Raw genomic sequence first — 20,708 nt, 5'->3', positions numbered from 1 at the left:
AAGCCAGCCACCAGATGTGTTGGTTCTGGGGCCTCTTGGGAGGGTATCCTGTGCAGGTCAAGGTCAGCTGCTGTCTGTGATCTGCCAGGGACTACATAGTAAAAGTTACAAAGTGATCCACAGTTGATTGCTGCCTCTGCTGGATTTGGAGTTGCATGAGGGAGGCCACGCTATGAACTGTGGCTGGTTGCCACCAGTACTGGGCCTGGGGCAGCTCAGCAAAATGCTCAGAGTACCCTGAGGCTTTCCACCCACTGCTGGTTGCCCATAGGCTCATCCACTGAAAGCCTCAGGTGGTACGTGAGTTGAGTGAGGCAGAGTTTCAAGGAGTCACCAGGGAGTGACGAGTTGTGTTCACCAGGTTAATGCAGATTCAGATTTTACACCAGTTTTGAGCCTAGAGCCACTCAGCAAAAGGCAAGGGCACAACAAGGCCACAGCTCTCTCTGTCTGCAGCCTGCAGACTTTGAGAGTTTTTTAAGAAAGACTGCATCGTGGACCAAGGTGGGCTGCCTGCCACCAACAGAGCCTCTGGCCATCTGCAAATTGGGTGGGGTGGGGTCTCAGGGAGTCATTGGGTGGAGTGAGAGTTCACCAAGTTAATGCAGATTCAGATTTCGCTGTGTGGGAGGAAAGCACAACCCAGGAACAATGGCAGTTGTCCTGTCAGCCCTTCCCCTGGAGCCACATAGCTCAGTCTCTCCCTGTATGTCTGTGGGACAGAGCTACTCACTCACCACCACTAGCAAGTTAGAGTGAGCATACAAACATGACATCCACCAGCACTGGTGCTAGTATGATAGAAAGAGAACATCAAAATTGCTCCCACCAGTGCCTCTGTCCCCAGAGAGAGTCTCAACAGACTTCTGCCCCTCTGACAGATGCTTTCAGTTTAGAAAATGAACTCCCTTTACATATGGATGCTTTTGTGTTGGGTCCCAGGGCAAGTGAATCTGTACATGAGCCCTTTAACAGTAGAATCTTCATTCCCTACATCCTATCATTCTCCTGAATGTAAGTCACATTGGGTTTCAAAGCCAGATATTCTGGGGGCTTGTCTCATGCTGAACCTAAGTGTTGGGTTTTCTGATGTGGGGTCCAAAGCCTTTTCTCCTCAGGGAGTAGCTCTATCTATCTATCTATCTATCTATCTATCTATCTATCTATCTATCTATCTATCTATCCATCTATACCTCCCGATTGTGCGTTGCCACCCCAGAGATGGGAATTTTGGAAAGAGCATGTGTTTGCCTCTCCTACTTGTCTCCATCTAGCTCTTTTATCCTTTCTTGTGGAGTAGCTATTCAGGTTATTTTCAGAGGAAACTGTTCCGTATGTAGTTGTGGATTTGTTGTATGTGTGGGAGGAGGTGAGTTTGGGATCTTTCTATATTGCCACCTTGAACCACCTCGCACTCTTAAACCATTTTTTTAAAAATGTAGTATCAGAAGTCCTAGCCAGAGAAATTAGGCAAGAAAAAGAAATAAAAGACATCCCAATGAGAAAGAAAGAAGTAAAATTGTCACTATTTGCAGATGACATGATATTATATATATTATGCCAAAAAAAAAAAAAAAAAAAAAACTCCACCAAAAAAACCCCACAAACCTGTTAGAACTAATAAACAAATTCAGTATAGTGGTAGGATTCAAAATCAATATTAAAAAATCTGTTCTGTTTTTATACACTAAAAACAAACTGTCAGAAAGAGAAATTTTTAAAAAAAAATAGTCCCATTTGCAATTTCATCAAATGGACTGAAATATCTAGGAATCAATTTAACCAAGAAGGTGAAAGACCTGTACTGAAAACTATAAGAAAACTATAAGATATTGATGAAAGAAATTGAAGGGGCAGCCAGATGGCTCAGTTGGTTAGACTGCAAGCTCTTAACAACAAGGTTACTGGTTCGATTCCCGCATGGGCCAGTGAACTGGGTCCTCCACAACTAGATTGAAAACAACGGCTTGAGCTTGGAGCTCAGCCGCCAGTGGGTGGGCTCAGTGGTTGGAGCGCAGTGCACATAACACCAAGGTCGCAAATTCGAGTTCCACATGGTCCAGTGAGAAGCAATGGCTTGAGCTTGGAACTGAGCCGCCAGTGGGCGCACTTAGTGGTTGGAGCACGGTGCTCATAACACCAAGGTTGCTGGTTCGAGTTCCACATGGGCCAGTGAGCTGCATCCTCCACAACTAGATTGAAAACAATGACTTGACTTGGAGCTGAGCTGTGCCCCCCACAGCTAGATTAAAAAAAAAAAAGCTTGACATCCTGGAAAAATATATTGTTCCCTAATATTCCAAAATAAAAGAAAAAAAAAAGAAAAGAAATTGAGGAAATGTAGTCAGTAAACTCCTCGACATCAGTCTTGGTGATAATTTTTTGGATTTCACACCAAAAGCAAAGGTAACAGAAGCAAAAATAAACCACTGGGACTACATCAAACTTCAAAGCTTCTGCACATCAAAGAAACCATCAACAAAATAAAAAGGCAACCTACTGATTGGGAGAAAATATTTGAAAATCATATATTTGATAAAGAGTTAATATTTAAATTATATAAAGAACTCATACAACTCAATAGCAAAAAGAAAAAAAAAAGAAACCCAAAGAATTCTATTTAAAATGGAAAGATGGGACGGCCAGTTAGCTCAGTTGGTTAGAGCACGATGCTCATAACACCAGGGTCGCAGGTTCGATCCCTGCATGGGCGAGTGTGAGCTGCGCCCTCCACAACTAGATTGAAACAACTACTTGACTTGGAGTTGATGGGTCCTGGAAACACACACTTAAAATAAATAAAAGTTTAAAAAAAAAAAGGAAAGATGTTCTGAATAGTTTCCCCAAAGAAGACATATAGATGGCCAACAGGCATATGAAAGATGCTCAACCCCATTAATAGCAGGGAAATAGAAATCAAAACCACAGTGAGATATTTCCTCATCCTGTTACAATGGCTATCATAAAAAAGACAAGAAATAACAAGTGTTAACCACTATGTGTTGAAAATATTGTGCACTGTTGGTGGGAATGTAAATTGGTGTAAAACAGAAAACATGTAAGACATGTATGGAGGTTCCTCAAAAAAATAAAACAGAACAACCATATGATCTAGCAATTCCACTTCTGGTTATTTATTTGGAGAAAATGAAACACTAACTTGAAAAGATATATGCACCTCCATGTTCATTGCAGCATTATTTACAGTAGCCAAGATATAGAAATAATGTAAGTTTCCATTGATCAATGAATGGATAAAGAAAATATATGTATATACATAGTGGAATACCATGTAGCCATAAAAAGAAGGAAATATTGTCATTTTTTTACAGTATGGGTGGACCCTGAGGGTATTATGCTAAATGAAATAAGTCAGAGACAGACAAATACTATTTGATCTCATTTATACATGGGATCTTAAAATAAACTGAGTTCTTATGGCAGAGTAGTATACCATTGTGTATACCAGAGTAGTATACCACATCTTCTTTATCCAATCATCTATCAAAGGACACTGGTTGTTTCTATGTCTTGGCCACCATAAATAATGCTGCAATGAACATGGAGGTGCATATATCTTTACAGATAAATGTTTTCAATTTTGGGGGGTAGATATCCAGGAGAGAGATTGCTGGGTCATATGGTAATTCTATTCTTAATTGTTTGAGGAACGTCCATATTGTTTTCCATAGCGGCTGTATCAATACTGCCATTTGTGACAACATGGATGGATCTTGAGATTATTATGCTAAGTGAAATAAGTCAGACAGAAAAAGTCAAGAACCATATGACTTCACTTATATGTGGGATATAAAACTGAAGGCAACAAAGGAACAAGACAAATAAAGAAACAAAAACTCATAGACACAGACAACAGTTTAGTGGTTACCAGAGGGTAACCGGGTAGGAGGGATGGTAGAAGAGGGTCAAGGGGGTCAAATATATGTTGATGGAAGGAGAACTGGCTCTGGGTGATGAACACATAATGCAATATATAGATGATGCATTATAGAATTGTACACGTGAAACCTATGTATTAGGTTGGTGCAACGGTAATTGTGGTTTTTGCAATTATTTTTAACCTTTTAAACCGCCGTTACTTTTTCACCAACCTAATAGTTTTGTTGACCATTGTCACCCCAATAAATTTTAATTAAAAAAAAAGAAACTGGGGCCAGCCCAGTGGCTCAGGCGGTTAGAGCTCCATGCTCCTAACTCTGAAGGCTGCCAGTTCGATTCCCACATGGGCCAGTGGGCTCTCAACCACAAGGTTACCAGTTCAATCCCTCGAGTCCCACAAGGGCTAGTGGGCCCCACCACCTGCAACTAAGCTTGAACACGGCACCTTGAGCTGAGCTGCCGCTGAGCTCCCGGATGGCTCAGTTGGTTGGAGCACGTCCTCTCAACCACAAGGTTGCCAGTTCGACTCCCACAAGGGATGGTGGGCTGTGCCCCCTGCAACTAGCAATGGCAATTGGACCTGGAGCTGAGCTGTGCCCTCCACAACTAAGACTGAAAGGACAACAACTTGGAGCTGAATGGCACCCTCCACAACTAAGATTGAAAGGACAACAACTTGACTTGGAAGAAAAGTCCTGGAAGTACACACTGTTCTCCCAATAAAGTCCTGTTCCCCTTCCCCAATAAAATCTAAAAAAAGAGAAAGAAAGAAAGAAAGAAAGAAAGAAAGAAAGAAAGAAAGAAAGAAAGAAAGAAAGAAAGAAAGAAAGAAAGAAAGAAAGAAAGAAAGAAAGAAAGAAAGAAACTGAGTTTATAGACACAGGGAACAGATTGGTTGTTAGCAGAGGTAGGTGGTGGGGTGGGCAAAATGGGTGAAGGGGGTCAAAGATACAAACTTCCAGTTATAAAATAAATAAGTCCTAGGGATGTAATTAATGCACAATATGGTGACTATAGTTAATAATACTGTGTTGCATATTTAAAAGTTGCCAAGAAAGTAAATCTTAAAAATTCTCACCACAAGAAAAAACATTTTGTAACTATGTATGGTGACAGACATTAACTAGACTTATTGTTGTGATCATTTTGCAATATATACAAATATCAAATCATTATGTTGTTCACCTGAAACTAATATAATGTTGTACGTAAATTATAATCTCAATTTAAAGAAAAGAAAACTCTGGTATCCTCTGGTTCTCTGCTAATTGCTTTTGCATAATCAGGCCAGGTTCATGTCCTCTAGGAATGTTATAATTGTCCAGAAGTAGTGCATGAAGATGTCAGAAATCTCAGCACAATGGTTACTAGTGGGGAAGGCATCAGAGTGTCAGCTCTGTCACTTCCCAGCTGTTTGACCTTGAGCAAGATCCTTTACATCTATGAGCTTTGGTATCCTCATTTCTAAAATGAACTTAATAATGTCTTCCCTACCACACACAGTTGTTGTCAGGGTTGAAGTATAACAGCGTATTATCAGGATTAGCATGCTTTTGCTGCAAGTAAACTCCCCATTTTGTAGTCCCCTAAGGTTGTGCCCTAAGATTGGTGTCTTCTCAGTGCCTATGATGTGTATCTTCTGAGAACACATTTGAAAGGGGTAGTTCAGAGGCCACATTCGGGGATGGTACAGGCTCAAGGTGGAGAGAAGGTGTCCAAACTGTGTCAGGGGTATGTGTATAGCACCAAACGTCAGAAAGGGAAATTCAAACTCTGAGTACTCAAATCTTGGAATTGGGACTCAAGACTAATCAATGTTATCCTTTTCTCTCTCCCATCCTTTTTTTCTCTTTTCTTCTCTTGTCATTTCAGGTGCATGATGACTGCAGGAGACGGTTTTCCAAGGAATGCTGCTTTGGAAGCCATCGAACATCAGTGATTCCTCCCACTGCCCTAAGCGACCCTAAAGGAGATGGTGAGTAGCTAAGCATTAACCTCAGAAATACACTGGGGAGGGAGGGAAGGTGCAAAGACTGGGGTAAGGACTGTGACTAAATTATTCTCCTCAACCAGTCAAACATTTCTGGAGAAAAGGAATGTGCATATGTGTAGAGATAGTTCATTTCTCTTTAGACATTTGGGATGGTGAATGTCGATATTTATGGTGTATATGTATGTGGGCATGTTCTCTGTAGCCTCTCTCACAATCATTTCTGACTGATCAGAATTGATTTCAGCTTTTTCATGATTTCCAGACACTAGATAATCCATGAAATAAGTTTGTTCTCATTCAGGTGGTCAAGGAAGAACTGCATGAAGGCCCAGGTCATGTTACTTTTAAAATGGAAACTAACACCATGGTTGTCCCCAAATCTAACACACTCCATTGCCCCAACACACTCTGTTGATGTTTTGTCACTCCTGGATGTGAGTGATTTATTGAGAACTCTATTCATAAGGTGTTTGAAGGCTACAAAAAGATCCAAGATATGGACATTGCCAGAGCTTACAGTTATTTTGGACCCAGGATATTGATATAATATGACAATTAACAAATTAAGGTAACATATGCTAAGAACCAAAGGAGTGGGAGAGACACCTGGAGATGACAAAATGTTAGGAGTGTCAACCACTTATAGGAGGTTACAGAGAAAGGAGGTAGCAATGAAATCAATACAGCAAGAATGAACACTGTATAGAGTCTTCTATCAGGAGGTCTAGAGATATTAGAACAGAGAAAGCAGGGGCAAAGGAGAGGGATATTTTGTTTAATTTTGTGTTTGTTTTTTAAAAATAGGTGAGACGTGGAGATAGCATAGTGTAAGGGGAAAAACAAAGGCCAGGCAATGATGAATTTTAGTCACTTACTAGCTAGGTGTCCTTGCTTAAGTCACTTACATTCTCTGAGTTTCACTTTCCTCATCTGTAAATGGGAATGATATATATTGTGAGGATAAGTGATAATATGTAAAGGGCCTAAATACCCAGAAACATAGCCCCAAAAAGACCACAAAACTAAATCCCAAGTCTTCTAGCCTAATGAAAACTGTAGACTCCAACAGGGATAATTCACTGTTTAGCACTTGCTAATGATGCCTTTTTTAGTTCGCCTCCTCACTTTTTCTTTGCTTCTTCCTCTTTTCTACTACTGAGTTGTTCATTTGCTTCTCCCATTACTCATTATTTAAGAATGGGAGCTGTAAAAATCAAAATTACATATCACAGCTAAAAAGACCTGACCTATTTTACTAACACTACAAAGTTTAGAAATTTAATATACCGTATTTTGTCATGTATAATGTGCACTTTTTTGCCTGAATTTGTGAGGGAAAAATAAGGATGCACATTATATATGGGTAGTATTAATTCTGTATCTATATAAACGTTTTTAATTCTTTTATTTATGCTTATGAGTTAAAAGTGTAATTCTAGAAATCAATAACGACATCCATATGCAAAATAATACCCTGGAATATGATAATCAATTTTGTTGAACTTACAATGAGCTTGCAATGACAAGAGATCTTGGCCTTCTGTGATACATAAATACCATAAATTTGTTACTCGTACATAAAATATCTTGTACCTTGTATCTGTTCTTGTGTTTTGTAATTATTTGCTACATAAAATTTCTTGTACCATAATATGTTAAAAAATAAATGCTAAAATTCCTTTATAATACAAAAAACAAGTACCTAAATGTAAACAAAAAAGTTTTAAAATTAAAATTAATTGGGGTGACAATTGTTAGCAAAGTTACATAGATTTTGAATTAAAAAATTAAAATGAAAGGTTTTTTTTCCCTGAAAGTTTGGGCCAAAGACGTGGGTGTGCATTATACATGGCAAAATACAGTACTTACCAACTGACATGCTACCCTTTCACTAAGCCAGTAAAGAGATACACACTGCCCATTAATTTCAGTTTGTGCATGATTAGTTTCACTCTGTATGTCTTAGAATGAGACATAACACATGTGCATATGTGTGCTCATACAAGTACATATACTCAGAGCCACTCTAGTCTCTTCCAGTTTCTTTTCCAACCCAAACACAGAATAGACTTTGGTACATGGAATGAGCCATTCACACAGGTTTCTGCAGGCAAGTATACTTATATGTCCCATAAGGACGTGCACAAACAAAGCTAACCTCACTCAGGGAAGAGGAAAAGTAGCAAACTAGTCAGTCAGCTCAGCAAGCTCAAGCTGCTAATGAAAGTCACCCTAGTTTTCAATCTGAGACTTTGCTCACCCCCACAAGGACCTGGGGAAAATGTCTTTGAGAAGACTGAAGAATGCCTACCTCAGCATCTCACAAATCACCCCTAATAGGTATTAAGGGGCTAACACCTCTCCTTTATAATTGGCCCATCAGGTTCTGCGCTTCCTGTCATTGTAGATTTTGTTTCTTTGTTTTCAGTTTCTTCCTATCCTATATCACTTTTTATTCTTGTTATAGATCGTAAACTAATGGCCTTGCTTTCTGTTGCTTTCTATCGATGACATGATATTATTTCTTAGAAGCACCTGGGCTAAGCCATTCTTTGTGTGTCATCTAATGCCTCATGAGTTAGCCTTTAGCCTTTCCTCCAATCATCTGCAATCTTGATTCAATTGAATCTCACTCTTGAGAACCCTTCTTTCTATCATGCACTGTTTGGCGTGTGATTTCTTAGGACTGTCTTCTAAGACCTCCCTATCTTTTTGAGTCTTCTTGGCTTTTTGGCCTAGGCAAATATGCTCTTTAATGGATAAGTTTCCTGTTGGGAAGTCCCACCCCATTTTAGAGATGATAAGGTTCTTAAAGATGATCTGGTCCAAGCCTTCTGTCCAGGCTAGAGAATCCCTTCTCCAGCATCCAGGATGGAAGTATCCAGCTGATGACGCCCTGAGGAAGCACTTGCCATTGTTAAGTAGCACTCATTCATTTATTTAGTCAATAGACTCTAATTTTTGAGAACACTTTCTACTTATTCCTTTTTCCTATCCAGTCTGCTTGGTAAATTTCTTCTCTCATCTTATAGGGTGATAAAAATATCAAACATTATCTCCTGTTTAACAGCCTCTATAATTGCCTCTCCCCACTTTCCCAAATTAGTTTACTTGCTGTAAACCCAAAACATATCTCAGAGCATCTAACACACTATATTACGTAGTTCATCACATATCTGTCTCCCACTTCAGACTGTGAACTCTCTATCCCTCACACTTAAGTCAAACTTGGGTACATGGCATATGCACAGTCAAGATTTGTTACATGAACTCATTAATATATTTATGGAATACTGCCTATATGTAAGGCTCAGTGATAAGCTATCCAGAAAATAAGAGATGACTGAAACAGCATCCCTGATTCATATGGAGTATAGTGCAGTGGTTGTCAAACATAAGAAAGCATCAGAATCATCTGGAAGGCTTATTAAAACACAGATTTCTAGGCCCTACCCCCTCCAGAACTTTTGATTCAGTAGATCTGGGTAGGGCACAAGAATTTGCATTTCTAACATGTCCCCAGACCATGCTGATGCTACTAGTCCTGGGAGCACATTCCATCATTTACTAACTGTGTGAGCTTAGACAAGTTACTTAACCTCTCTATGCTTTATCATTTGTTTCCTGACAATAAGGGAATAATCGTTGTACTCGGGTGCATTGTGAGGGCTAAATGAGTTAACATTTGTGAAAGAGGATTTTAAAATACAGAAAGTGGAACAGTTAAGCCAACCTTATGCTAATTTAACATCCTTCTATGGTATGAACTGAACAAATTTGAGAGGGACTATTGTCTCCCTCTCCGTGTGGGGAACTGTGGTTATATTAATGCAGCTCAAAGGAGCATGAGGTTTTTTTTTTTAAAGGCTCTTTCAGGCTGTTGACTCATTTGGAGCTTAAAGTCAACTAAATCCCCTAAGCCCTTTTCACACGTGATGCTGCCAAGCCAAGTTCCTGCTGTCCTGTTCCGCTGCAATTTATGCCCTTGAGCCTAAAGGCCAAGCTTCAAATTTATCTCTTTTTGTCTTGGTGACTTTGACCTTTCTGCCCATTGAAGTCATTTTTCAGCCTTGATTCTGTCATCCAGTAGCTCTCCCTCCAATTTGGGGTACTTCAAAGTTGACAAACTAGCCTTCTATGTTTTCGCTTGAATTGATAAAAATTGTTAAATATTACAGTACACTCCCTTACAATTAACATCACCCTATTCAAAAGCAACCTTATGGCCATGATTATTCACCTGGTCATGAACCTACCTAACATTAGTACATTTCAGCCCACAATGCCACCCCTTTTTTTCACCTTGTTCACAAGATTCTCTTGACAAACTTGGCCTTGCTCAAATTCAGATGTTCTCCGACTATGGGGGAAATGCTAAATGGGGCTGCCTTTGTGTTCTCCTGGGAATGACTTCCTGCCAGCACTGCTTTCCCGTCTTCCCATCTGTGACGAAATTAGGTTTGACACTGAAGTTTAAGTTGCCTTAATTACAGAATTTTCTCTTCATCTAGTGGCTTTCCATCCCCACTCTGGATTATTTTTAGTAATTATTGCAACATGATACTATTTACGTATGGAGAAATGAATACCCAAAGAAGTTAAGATGTTTGCTTTATGTTAGTGAATAAACCTGGGGGGCAACTAGCTGTGGCACACAGCTGCAATCTCTTCTAAAGGTACACTGCCGAAGGCAGCCCATGCTCCAAGCTGTCAAATAGCTCTATAAATAATTTCAGCCATACCCTGATGGCTATTTAACTTACAGATAGTATTAGCATAATTATTTTTTCCTAATTTTCAATTCTTGACTACTTAATATATTCACATGTATTAAGTATCTTTTAACAATAGAAACACACATGCACACATAATATGTAGTAAAATATCTTTCTGCTATTCTTTCCCTGATCTTCACAATCTCCTACACCTCTACCCCATCCCTGCTGCTTACGATTAACTACTACCTTTACTTTAGTTTATTGAATACCTTCCAGTATTTCTTCATGTATATACAAATATATATGTATATAATATATATATATATATATACACACACACACACACACACACACACACACTTATCCCTCCTTTTTTTAACACTATACATGCTGTTCTGCACCTTGCTTTTCTTTTCCTCCTTCACAGTATATTTTGGAGATCATTCTGTTTCAACAAAAGATTGCTTCCTCACTCTTTTTTACAACTACAAGATACTCCATTATATGGACATACCATAATTTATTTAATTAGTCCCTTATTAATGGATAATTTGGTAGTTTTCAGTCTTTTCCTATTACAAATAATGCTGCAATGAACAACTTCATACAGGTCATTTTACATATATACCTGTAGGGAAAACAATCTCAGACATGTAATTACTGTGTCAAAAATGCATATGCCTTTGTTAGTTTCATAAGTACTGTCAAATTGTCCTTTATAGGACTTGTGTCACTTTGCACTTCCATCTTCAGTGTATGAGAGTGCATATTTCCCCATGGCCTCTACAATCAAGCGTGTTATCTATTTTTTTTTCTTTGCCCATCTTCTGAACAAGAAAAAAATGATACCATGGCCTAGTTTTAATTAGTATGTTTCTTATTATGAATAAGTTTGCTCTTCTTTTCACCTTTAAGGGCCAATTTATATTTCCCTTTCTCATCAGCATAACAGCTAGCTTACTTGCATCTAAATACTAGGAAACAAGTTAGTTTTTTGAATGGCCCACTTTACAGATAAGGAAACTGAGACCCAAATAGCTCACAGTAGTTGGTCTCACTGCCACTGCTACCTAATCTTTAGAAAGGGACTGACCCAAAGGGTCTTTGACACTTATAAAAACACTGGGGGCATAGACAGGTCTATTTCAGGATGTTTGGCCTGGGGAATTCTTTCTTCCAAGCACACTTAACAGGTCCACTAACTGTTGGCAAGAAGCTGTTTACATTAATCCTCTAACTGGGGTATATATTCAAACTCACATGCTCACCTACAGGGTGTTGACAGGAGATTGTTGAGGAAGGTAAGCAAAGAGCAGAATCCATTTCTAAAACAGAGGTAAGACTGGGGCCAGGCCATGAGTTGGAGCCTACATTGTTGGTTGGTAGAGGAGTAAGCACATAAAAAAGGTAACACCTTTTGACTATTTTCCTCATATATCTTGTGACCTGACCCCTAATGTTTCAATTCCATACTGAATAGTCTCACCCTTATTTTCTGTTTCCTCTAACATCTTTTTGTCATTGTATCTGGTGCCTGTCACCTCTCTGACCTCTTCTTCTGCCACTCTCTCCCTCACTCACTCAATAACAGCCATGCTATTCTCTTCCTCAGACACCCTACACAGTCTCCCTTTCTGGCTCCTAGCACTTATTTTTTGCCTTATCTCCCCATCCCCCCCTCCAAAACAAACAAACAAACAAACAGAAAAAAACCTCTTCACCCATGTATCTGTATTGCTCACTTCCTCACATCATTCAGATCTCATCTCAAATGTCACCTCCCCAGAGAAGCCATCCCTGACCACCCTGTCTAAAATAACACCCACTTCAGTCTCCATCCCATTTTCCTGCTTCATTTTTCTTCAAATCACATTATTTTCTGTATTTATTTATTATGCCCTGTCCCTCTCTATTAAAATATAAGTTCCACAAGAGCAGACTATTTCTATCTTGTCCACCACTGTATTCTCAAAACATAACAAGGACAGGCACAAAGAACGACCTCAATACATAGTTGCTGAATGAATGAGTTAATATGTCTTAACTACCATTGTGTTAACATATTACCTTTTGTAATAAAAAAATGTTGAAAAGGGTACTATTTTTGCATAATGTGTTCAGGGAGAGTAAGTATTTCCAAGCTATGCTACTGAAGGGACATAGCAGACAGACTCTCCTTAGCTGTAAGTCCTGGCAAGCTCAGAAAATGCAGAAAATGCGGTGCATGACTCGCTAGCTGGCTTAGACATTGGCCCATAGAGGAACACTGCTTTAGATTTTTCTAGGCAAATCAGCATGAAATCTGTTCAAGTCATCAGTCTTTCTTCAGGCTCCCTTTCACCCAGGCTACAACAAATGGGACATCTCAACATATCGTCCTGGCCCACACCATTCAGGAGCAAGTCACATGCTTTTTGCCCTTTGCATTTATTTTCGCTAGGGCATCCTTGGCAAGCCACAAGTTCAGAGGTTTGGGGACTCGCATCTCCTAGCGGACCATTGCTCACCGCCTACCTCCCTGCCAATAGGCTCTAAGACTCAGCATGACCTGGCAGGGTATGGCAATTTAGACTGCTATAACTCCACTGCTCTACGAGGAACTTCAGTGTTCGGGATTACTAAAAGCCTCTCTCTTATCCAGGCAATTTCCCTACAGTCTTGTTTCCCCTGAAAGTTCTTACAACTTGGATTGCTCTGTCAGAACCTTATAGGAGTGATTAAAGCTCCCTACTTCAACCCACTTTGATATGTCCTATCATTAGCTCCTGGCTGAACGTCAGCCTTTCCTCCCTTCCCTCCTTACCGGGTATCTTCTCACTGTGAGAACCAAGCTATCCCAGGCAGAGAGAGGACTAATTGGTGTGCTGATCCTTCTCTTGGGCTCTCAACCTTCTCCTTCCTCAGTTTATCCTCAGCATTTCATTAATCCTTGGTTGTGGCACCAATTTCCTTAATCTTTGTGTTCTAACATATTCTTGTGTATAAGCCTGTCTCCCCAGGTTGAGGGCAGGGGCTATACCTAGCAGTATCTAGCATGATGATTAGAATGTAGTAGTTGCTCAGCAAATGTTGGTTGCCTGACAATAGCTGGGCAAAAGCTAGCTGGGAATTTTTATTTTATTTATTTTTTAATAAAAACACCTTGAGATTTGTACTGATTTCCCTCTGTTCCGCCATCGCATGAGTCTAGGGCACAAGGAAACTCTGGGAGATATTGCGTATGTCTATTACCCTGATTGTGGTGATAGCATCATGGATGTCTTCATATGTCTAAACTCATTAAATTGTACACATTAAATATGTGCAGTTCTTTGTGTATCAACTATACCTCAAAAAAACTGGTTTTTTTTTAAAGTCTTTGCAAAGTTTGATGTTGTCATGTCTTGTATCTATCTCAATGCCCCTGTTCTTTTCCCCTTCTTTTTCTTTTTGCTGTGTGTGTGTATTAGGCCAATTAGTAGTAGCTTCAGACTTCTGGGATCTCGATTGGTCATCAGCCTGTTCATGTCCCCTTCTCATCTTCATCAACTCCAAAAGTGGCGATCACCAAGGGATCGTCTTCCTCCGAAAATTTAAGCAATACCTTAACCCGTCTCAAGTGTTTGACCTGGCAAAGGGTGGACCTGAAGCCGGGTAAGCACGGGGTAAGAGATATAGTGGGTATATAGAAGGGACTCCACCTTCTGTACATTCTAGACTAGGCTAGGCTTCCTGGAATTAGTTTGAGTATGTGGGCAGGAAAGATCCATTTTCTCAAGTCAGGACACAAACACATAACTCCAGAGCATTTGGGGGTGGCTGGTTAGAGGACTTCTGGTTCTCTCCCAGAAATCCTTTTAAGCCCATGCCCTGCTCTAAGATTTGCTCCATCTTCTTTCATTGGAAAAGGTAAAATTATGTCTCCTGACATCAAATGAATATTGCTGTCGATTTTTCTTATCACTCACTCTTTCTTTTTCCTCAGCCCAAATAGATATAGCTCTATGAGAAGCCTCTTTTATTTGAAGACCATCTGGCTGTTCAGCCCTGATTTCTATGAGCCCACTGGCTACAATGTGAGGCATATTTCCTGGACCTCAACAAGTAGATTTAGCTAGGTTATCAGTAGCTTTCGGAGCAAGCTTAGGCATAGAATAGTGTGGGTTGAGGCAAGGCCTGATCTTTAGGACTGCCTGTGGGAGCATTGCCTATAATATTCAGCACACAGAAATGGGGGCAAGGGAAAGAAGACAGATAGCCTGTTAGCAGGTGCAGAGGAAGAAGCAGCAATATCTTGGGCCCTGACACATGATAGGAATGAGCTGTAAAACCCAGCAGTTCATGAAATGACTCCCTTTTCCCCTTTTCTTTCCAGGCTGTCCATGTTCAAGAACTTCACTCGCTTTCGCATTGTGGTTTGTGGTGGAGATGGCAGTGTGAGCTGGGTGTTATCCCTGATTGATGCCTTTGGATTACATGAAAGGGTGAGTTCCTAGCTGACTCAGCTTAGCCATTGCTAGAGAGACTGGGGTGTGGAGCTTCTCATCCCAAGAAGTCCTTGGTCTTTACTCTCCTTGTCTGTAAAATACATGTTTCCCACTGGTTTCATACTCAACCTGACTGGTAGATTCCCAGTGTAAGCCTGCTCACTTAGACCATTTTCTGGTTGTCTATCTGTGGAAGGAAAAATGAGGGAGTTAGCAGAAAAAAAAATGAGGAGTGCTCTATTTCCCAAGCCCCAAAGTGAACATCTGAAGAGGAGTGCACACACACACACACACACACACACACACACAAAGAAGTGATCTCAGACAACATTCAGTCCCTAATTTCCTATCCCTCCTGAGGCAAGAGTCGTAGAAACTTTCCTGTACCTCTCCCCCCTTTCCCTAAGCAGCCCTCTACTCTTCTGAACCCAGTAGTTTTATCTCCTAAGGCACCTCATCTCTTTGGCTCAGCCTAGATAGAAATCTGTGGCTATATTTCTCTTTTATAAGCATGGCTATTCATATTGGCATATTCCAGCAACTTTTCCCTTTACTGATTAGGTTCTGTATGGCCAAGAGTGGGACCCAACTCCTTAGGGAAAATTTCACTTAAATTCCAACATTTTCTATCACATTCCCTAGAATCAGAAGTCCCTTACTGCCACTGGCTTTGAAACCACAATCTTTCCCAAAGAGCACCTTCTGGGTTATTTTATTAGTGGATCTTGGTAGGACTGTCTGAAAAGAGTGCCTGTTTTTTTTCTTGCAGTGTCAGCTGGCAGTCATCCCACTTGGAACCGGCAATGATCTGGCCCGTGTCCTAGGCTGGGGTGCATTCTGGAACAAAAACAAGTCACCCCAGAACATCCTCAACAGAGTAGAACAGGCTAGTGTGAGGATTCTAGACAGGTGAGTAGCTGAAAGATCAGGCCATTGTGCCTTTTCCAGTTGCACACCAGTTACTCCCAGTTACATCACCTCAATCAGGAATGCTCTAACCTCCCTTTCTGGCTTCAGTGCAGAGCAGTTTGGCGGGGCCTTAACTATTAGGAAGCCAAGGTCTACCATATATCCTTCAAACATCACTAAAGCCTCTCATTAACTTAAAATACGGTAGAGATGGAGCTCCATGAGTAAATTTCAAGTGTTCTGTATACCTCCTTCAAATTGCATAGCTAATTATCTATGTAAGCATCTTTTTTCTTAGGAAAGATTCCATCTTTCTATTCTAGTCTAGAATAGTATAGAAACTATTTTATAGCTTCAAGTTCTAAAGAAACTAAAAAAAAACACAAAGGTTCATAAACAATTGGCCTATGTTGTCTCTGCTCTAGAGAAGAGAGAGTATTGCCATCCCATCTTCTGAGAAGAAAGACTTTCTATGCTGGGGGATAGTATTTGACTTATGACTGCCCATAAGGATATCCTGGGGAGCTTTCTCAAGATACCAAGCTGGGCCCTTCCGCAAAAATTCTTATTAGTAGGTCTTGGGTAGGTCCCTGATATGTGTATTTTACAAAAGCACATCAGGTGATCTTGATAGTTACCTCTGGTTGAGAAGCACTGCTCTCTCAGAACCCTGTGGCGGAATTTGTTCCATCACACTATCCTAGAGAAGTCATGGGACAGAGGCCCCTCTTGTGGTATACCTTGAGATCAGGTGACCTGAGATAGCTTAGGCATACCTAATGCATAAATCCCTCTCTCCCTAATATATGAACGTTCCGACCTCTTTTTGCTATCTGAAGCATTGATGCCAGCCTGTGATGCAACAGAGTCCTAAATATCTGTCTGTCTTTTATCTTCATTTCAGATGGAGTGTGATGATCCGTGAGACTCCCAGACAAACCCCATTGCTAAGAGGACAAGTTGAAATGGATGTACCTGGATTTGAGGTAATTACTGCCCAGGTGTAATTCAAGCCAACATCTTCATTATACAGTGAAATAATAGGTAAAACCCAGACAGGAGATTTGTATTGCCATGAGCTTGATGAGGATGAAATCTTTGAAAACTGGGGACATGTCAATCAGCAGCTGTTTACCAAAAACTGTTAGGTATTGGGGATATAATTCATTCAGCCATTTACTTATTCATTCACTCAAAATATTTATGAAAAATACTTATGGATTAACTACTATGTGTGAGATACTATTCTAGCAGCTGTTCTTATATGCTAGTTGATAAAAAAAGAATGGCACAGTCCGTGTTGTCATAGAGCTCATAGTCTAGTTGCAGTGGTAGAACAATAGTTTTTATAAAGTAGTATGAGTATTAGTATACAAGGAAGTAGCGTGAGGTTGGAACACCCAGCAGGTGTACCTAACCCAGTCTGAGGGAAATCAGGGAAAGCTTCTCATAATAAGCACCATTTCAGAAGAAATTCAAGGATCAGAGGGAGTTAACCAGGATAACAGGAAAGAGGGAGCATGTTCCAGAGAGATGAAACAGTGTGTGTTGTTCCACAGGCAAGAGAAAACATGGAATATTTACAGAACTAAAGGACATTCATAATAGCTAAGGCATAGGGGCCAGGGAGGGCATATACAGGGAGAATGACTAAAGATGAGGCTGGAGAAATAATCAGCGGCCAAGCCAGGAAGAACCTGGTAAGCCATGGTAGGAAGTTTGAACTTTTATCCTAAGAGCAATGAGAATTATAGAAGGTTTTTTTTTTCAATCTTACCATGAAAATTTTCAAACATACAGGAAATTTTTAAATGATAGATTCTATCATTAATATTTTATTATACTTTATTACAAATCCATCCATGTCTCTATTCTGCTATCTATAGAAAGGTTTTAAGCAGTGGAGTCCCATGGTATGTGGAGAAACAACTGAAAGAATAAAGACTAGAAGCAAGAAGAAAAGATAGGAGATGCTGTAATTGTCTAGGCAAAAGATGATTTGGACTGATAAAATGGTAACAGGGATAAGGAGAAGTGGACATATATAAGACATTTTAAAGAGATAGAATCATTGGGACTTGGTAGATGCTTGAATGTAAGGGGTGATGGAGAGGGAGGAGTACAAGTTGTAGTTAAGAGTACAGACTCAAGAGCCAGACTACCTGAAATTGAATACTGACTCTGCCACTTATCAGCTCCCCCTTTTCCTGTGCCTCAGTTTTCTGTTCTGTGAAATGGGGATAATAACAATCCTTATCTCGTAGGGTTGTTACAGAGCCTGGCACATAGTATGTACTATATAAGTGGATGCTATTATCATTACTAGTATTATTATATAAGAGAGGACACTCTGGCATGGGAAAGATGTGGGTTCGAATCCAAAATCTATTATTTACTAGCTATGTAATATGAAATTGTTTGTTCATTTGAAACATGAAACAAACAGTACCACCTTCATATGAATTTTTGAGTATTAATTGAAATGAGAGGAAACAATATACATCTCTTGTTTTTAGAATGACCACAGATCTAAGATTATCTATGGGGATCTTCAATAATTCTTTGCTTATAATTATTTCCAGAGAGGCAGCTGAGATGATGGTAGAGTCAGTAGGAAATAATGAGGGGATGAGGATGGGCAGCACACTATCACAGTGCTGAGGTCCCAGGGCTGAACACTTCTTTCCCCCCTAGGCTGCTGCCATCCAACACTTAGAATCTGCAACCAGTGAATTGAACAAAATCTTGAAGGCCAGCTACCCCATAGAGATGATCATCGCAACCAGGTCAGTCTTCCTTAGACTCTCAACCTTTGGGGTGTTTTGCCTCTCATGGGCAGTTTCTCAATCAAAGATGGGGCTCATTTTGATAGCTTGGGGTGTTGAGGCCAAGGAAAGTACAGTAAGTACTTACTTGACATTGCAATATGTTCTTGGAACTGTGGTGGAAAATGTACAACAAAAATCAATTTTACCATAGGCTAATTGGTATAGTTAAGTTCCTACAGCATCTCATCAAAGTTATAACAAAATGACATTGAACAAAACAATGTCATTTGAAAGCCTGTTGTATATGTTTATCTTCCCAAATTGAATTTTTCCCAACTCAAACCTCCTGAATGGCAACTTTAAGATAAAAAGATGAAATTTGGGTGAGGGCTGCTGCTACTCCAAAAGACAAAGTTGCAGGCTAGAAATTTGGAAGACGGGGAGGACTTCTGGTCAAGATGGTGGAGTAGGTAAATGCTATGCTTGCCTCCTCCCACAACCACATCAAAATTATAACTAAATTACAAAACAACTATCACTGAGAACCACCTGAAGGCTAAATATAAAGAAGAAGCCATATTCAGAGTGGTAGGAGGGGCAGGTCCCACAGCCACAGTGTGGCAGTTAAGAAATAGAAGGGCTAGCTCGGCTACAGAGGTTCCACCTGGAGGGAGAGGTCCCAGCCCCACACCAGGCTCCCCAGCCCAGGGATCGATCCAGTGCCAGGAAGAAAAGTCTCCATAACTTCTGGCTGTGAAACCAGCAGGGATTGTGGCTGAGTAAGATGGAAGGCTGCTGGAGTCCCGGGGACTGCAGGTCTTAAAGGGACCATGCCCAGACTCCCTGACTCACAAACTCACTCCCTCTGCGCTCCAGTGTTGAGGCAGCAACTCAAAGAGCACCAGGGACATATGGGAAAGAGCTGAATTGACAAGCCCCAAGGTGAGGGCTGGAGGGACAGGGATCAGGGCAGCTATCTCTAGGAGAGAACTGCTGGCAGACGCCACTGCTCCTTTGTTGAGCCCTCCTCTCATCCAGCTGGTGGGCACAGATGGGTGCCAAATATGAGCTCTCCATTAACTTGGCTAACACCATTCGCCCTGCCCTGGACATTCCCTGAGACACCACCCCACCCAACTGATACACCCGGCCAGAACCTCTTCCAGTGGCTTTTCTACACAAGCGGCCTTCCTCAATTTGCACTGAAGACTTTCCTAAAATATCTGACAGGTCTACAAACCTCCAAAAAGCAGAGACTGGCCTTGGCATGCCCCATACCTCTTGCTAAGCAGCCCCAAGCCCAGCACTAGTGGCAGCTGGCTTCAGTTCACTGCCTAGCCTCTCCCAGGTGCCTGCAAGTCCAGCAAGGCAGCAACCAACTGCAGATTACTTTATAACTACTGTTAGTGACTCCAGGCCATGCACGGTCAGCATCTGAACTTGGCCTACACCAGAGCCCCTCCCAAGAGGCCCCAGAGACAAGACACCCAGTGTCCAGATTCAGACCACACCAGAGCACCACCAAACCAGTTCCACAAACAACACAGACTAGGGGCAGACATGGCAGGCACCAGAGCTCTGCTAAAGCAAAATTTGCTCTTTAGGATCAGCCCTGGCATGATAGCTCATTTGACATACTAACGGTCATTCTTCATAGACAATCAGCCAGAGGGTCAGTAAGGCCCACTGATGTGCCAACAGCAATCAGGGCTCAACTATAATAGGAGAGCACACACAACCCACACAAGGGACACCCCTGACACACCCATTTCAGGTGACCAGGGAGACTGTGCCACTTGGACCCACAGGACACCTGCTACATAAGGCCACTCTTCCAGGACTGGAGACATAGCAACCATACCTAATACACAGGAACAAACACAGGGTTAGGCAGCCCAAATGAGGAGACAAAGAAACATGTCCCAAATGAAAGAACAGAACAAAGCTCCAGAAA

The 20,708-nt window shown here is 40.9% G+C and overlaps 1 protein-coding gene across 1 annotated transcript in view; it reads left to right on the top strand.

The window, feature by feature from the left end:
• DGKK (diacylglycerol kinase kappa) overlaps nt 1-20,708 on the top strand; it is a 137,450-nt gene that overhangs the window by 86,511 nt on the left and 30,231 nt on the right. Inside the window, exons 8-13 of the mRNA XM_019718795.2 lie at nt 5,773-5,875; nt 14,061-14,244; nt 14,966-15,074; nt 15,847-15,986; nt 16,891-16,972; nt 18,681-18,772. Coding sequence (XP_019574354.2) covers nt 5,773-5,875; nt 14,061-14,244; nt 14,966-15,074; nt 15,847-15,986; nt 16,891-16,972; nt 18,681-18,772 — 710 coding nt within the window. The remainder of the gene's footprint in view (nt 1-5,772; nt 5,876-14,060; nt 14,245-14,965; nt 15,075-15,846; nt 15,987-16,890; nt 16,973-18,680; nt 18,773-20,708) is intronic.

This window comes from Rhinolophus sinicus, chromosome X (genome assembly GCF_036562045.2).
Source record: "Rhinolophus sinicus isolate RSC01 chromosome X, ASM3656204v1, whole genome shotgun sequence".
Taxonomy (NCBI): Eukaryota; Metazoa; Chordata; class Mammalia; order Chiroptera; family Rhinolophidae; genus Rhinolophus; species Rhinolophus sinicus.
Note: the sequence above shows the minus strand (reverse complement) of the source record. Positions and strands in the feature narration are given on the sequence as shown.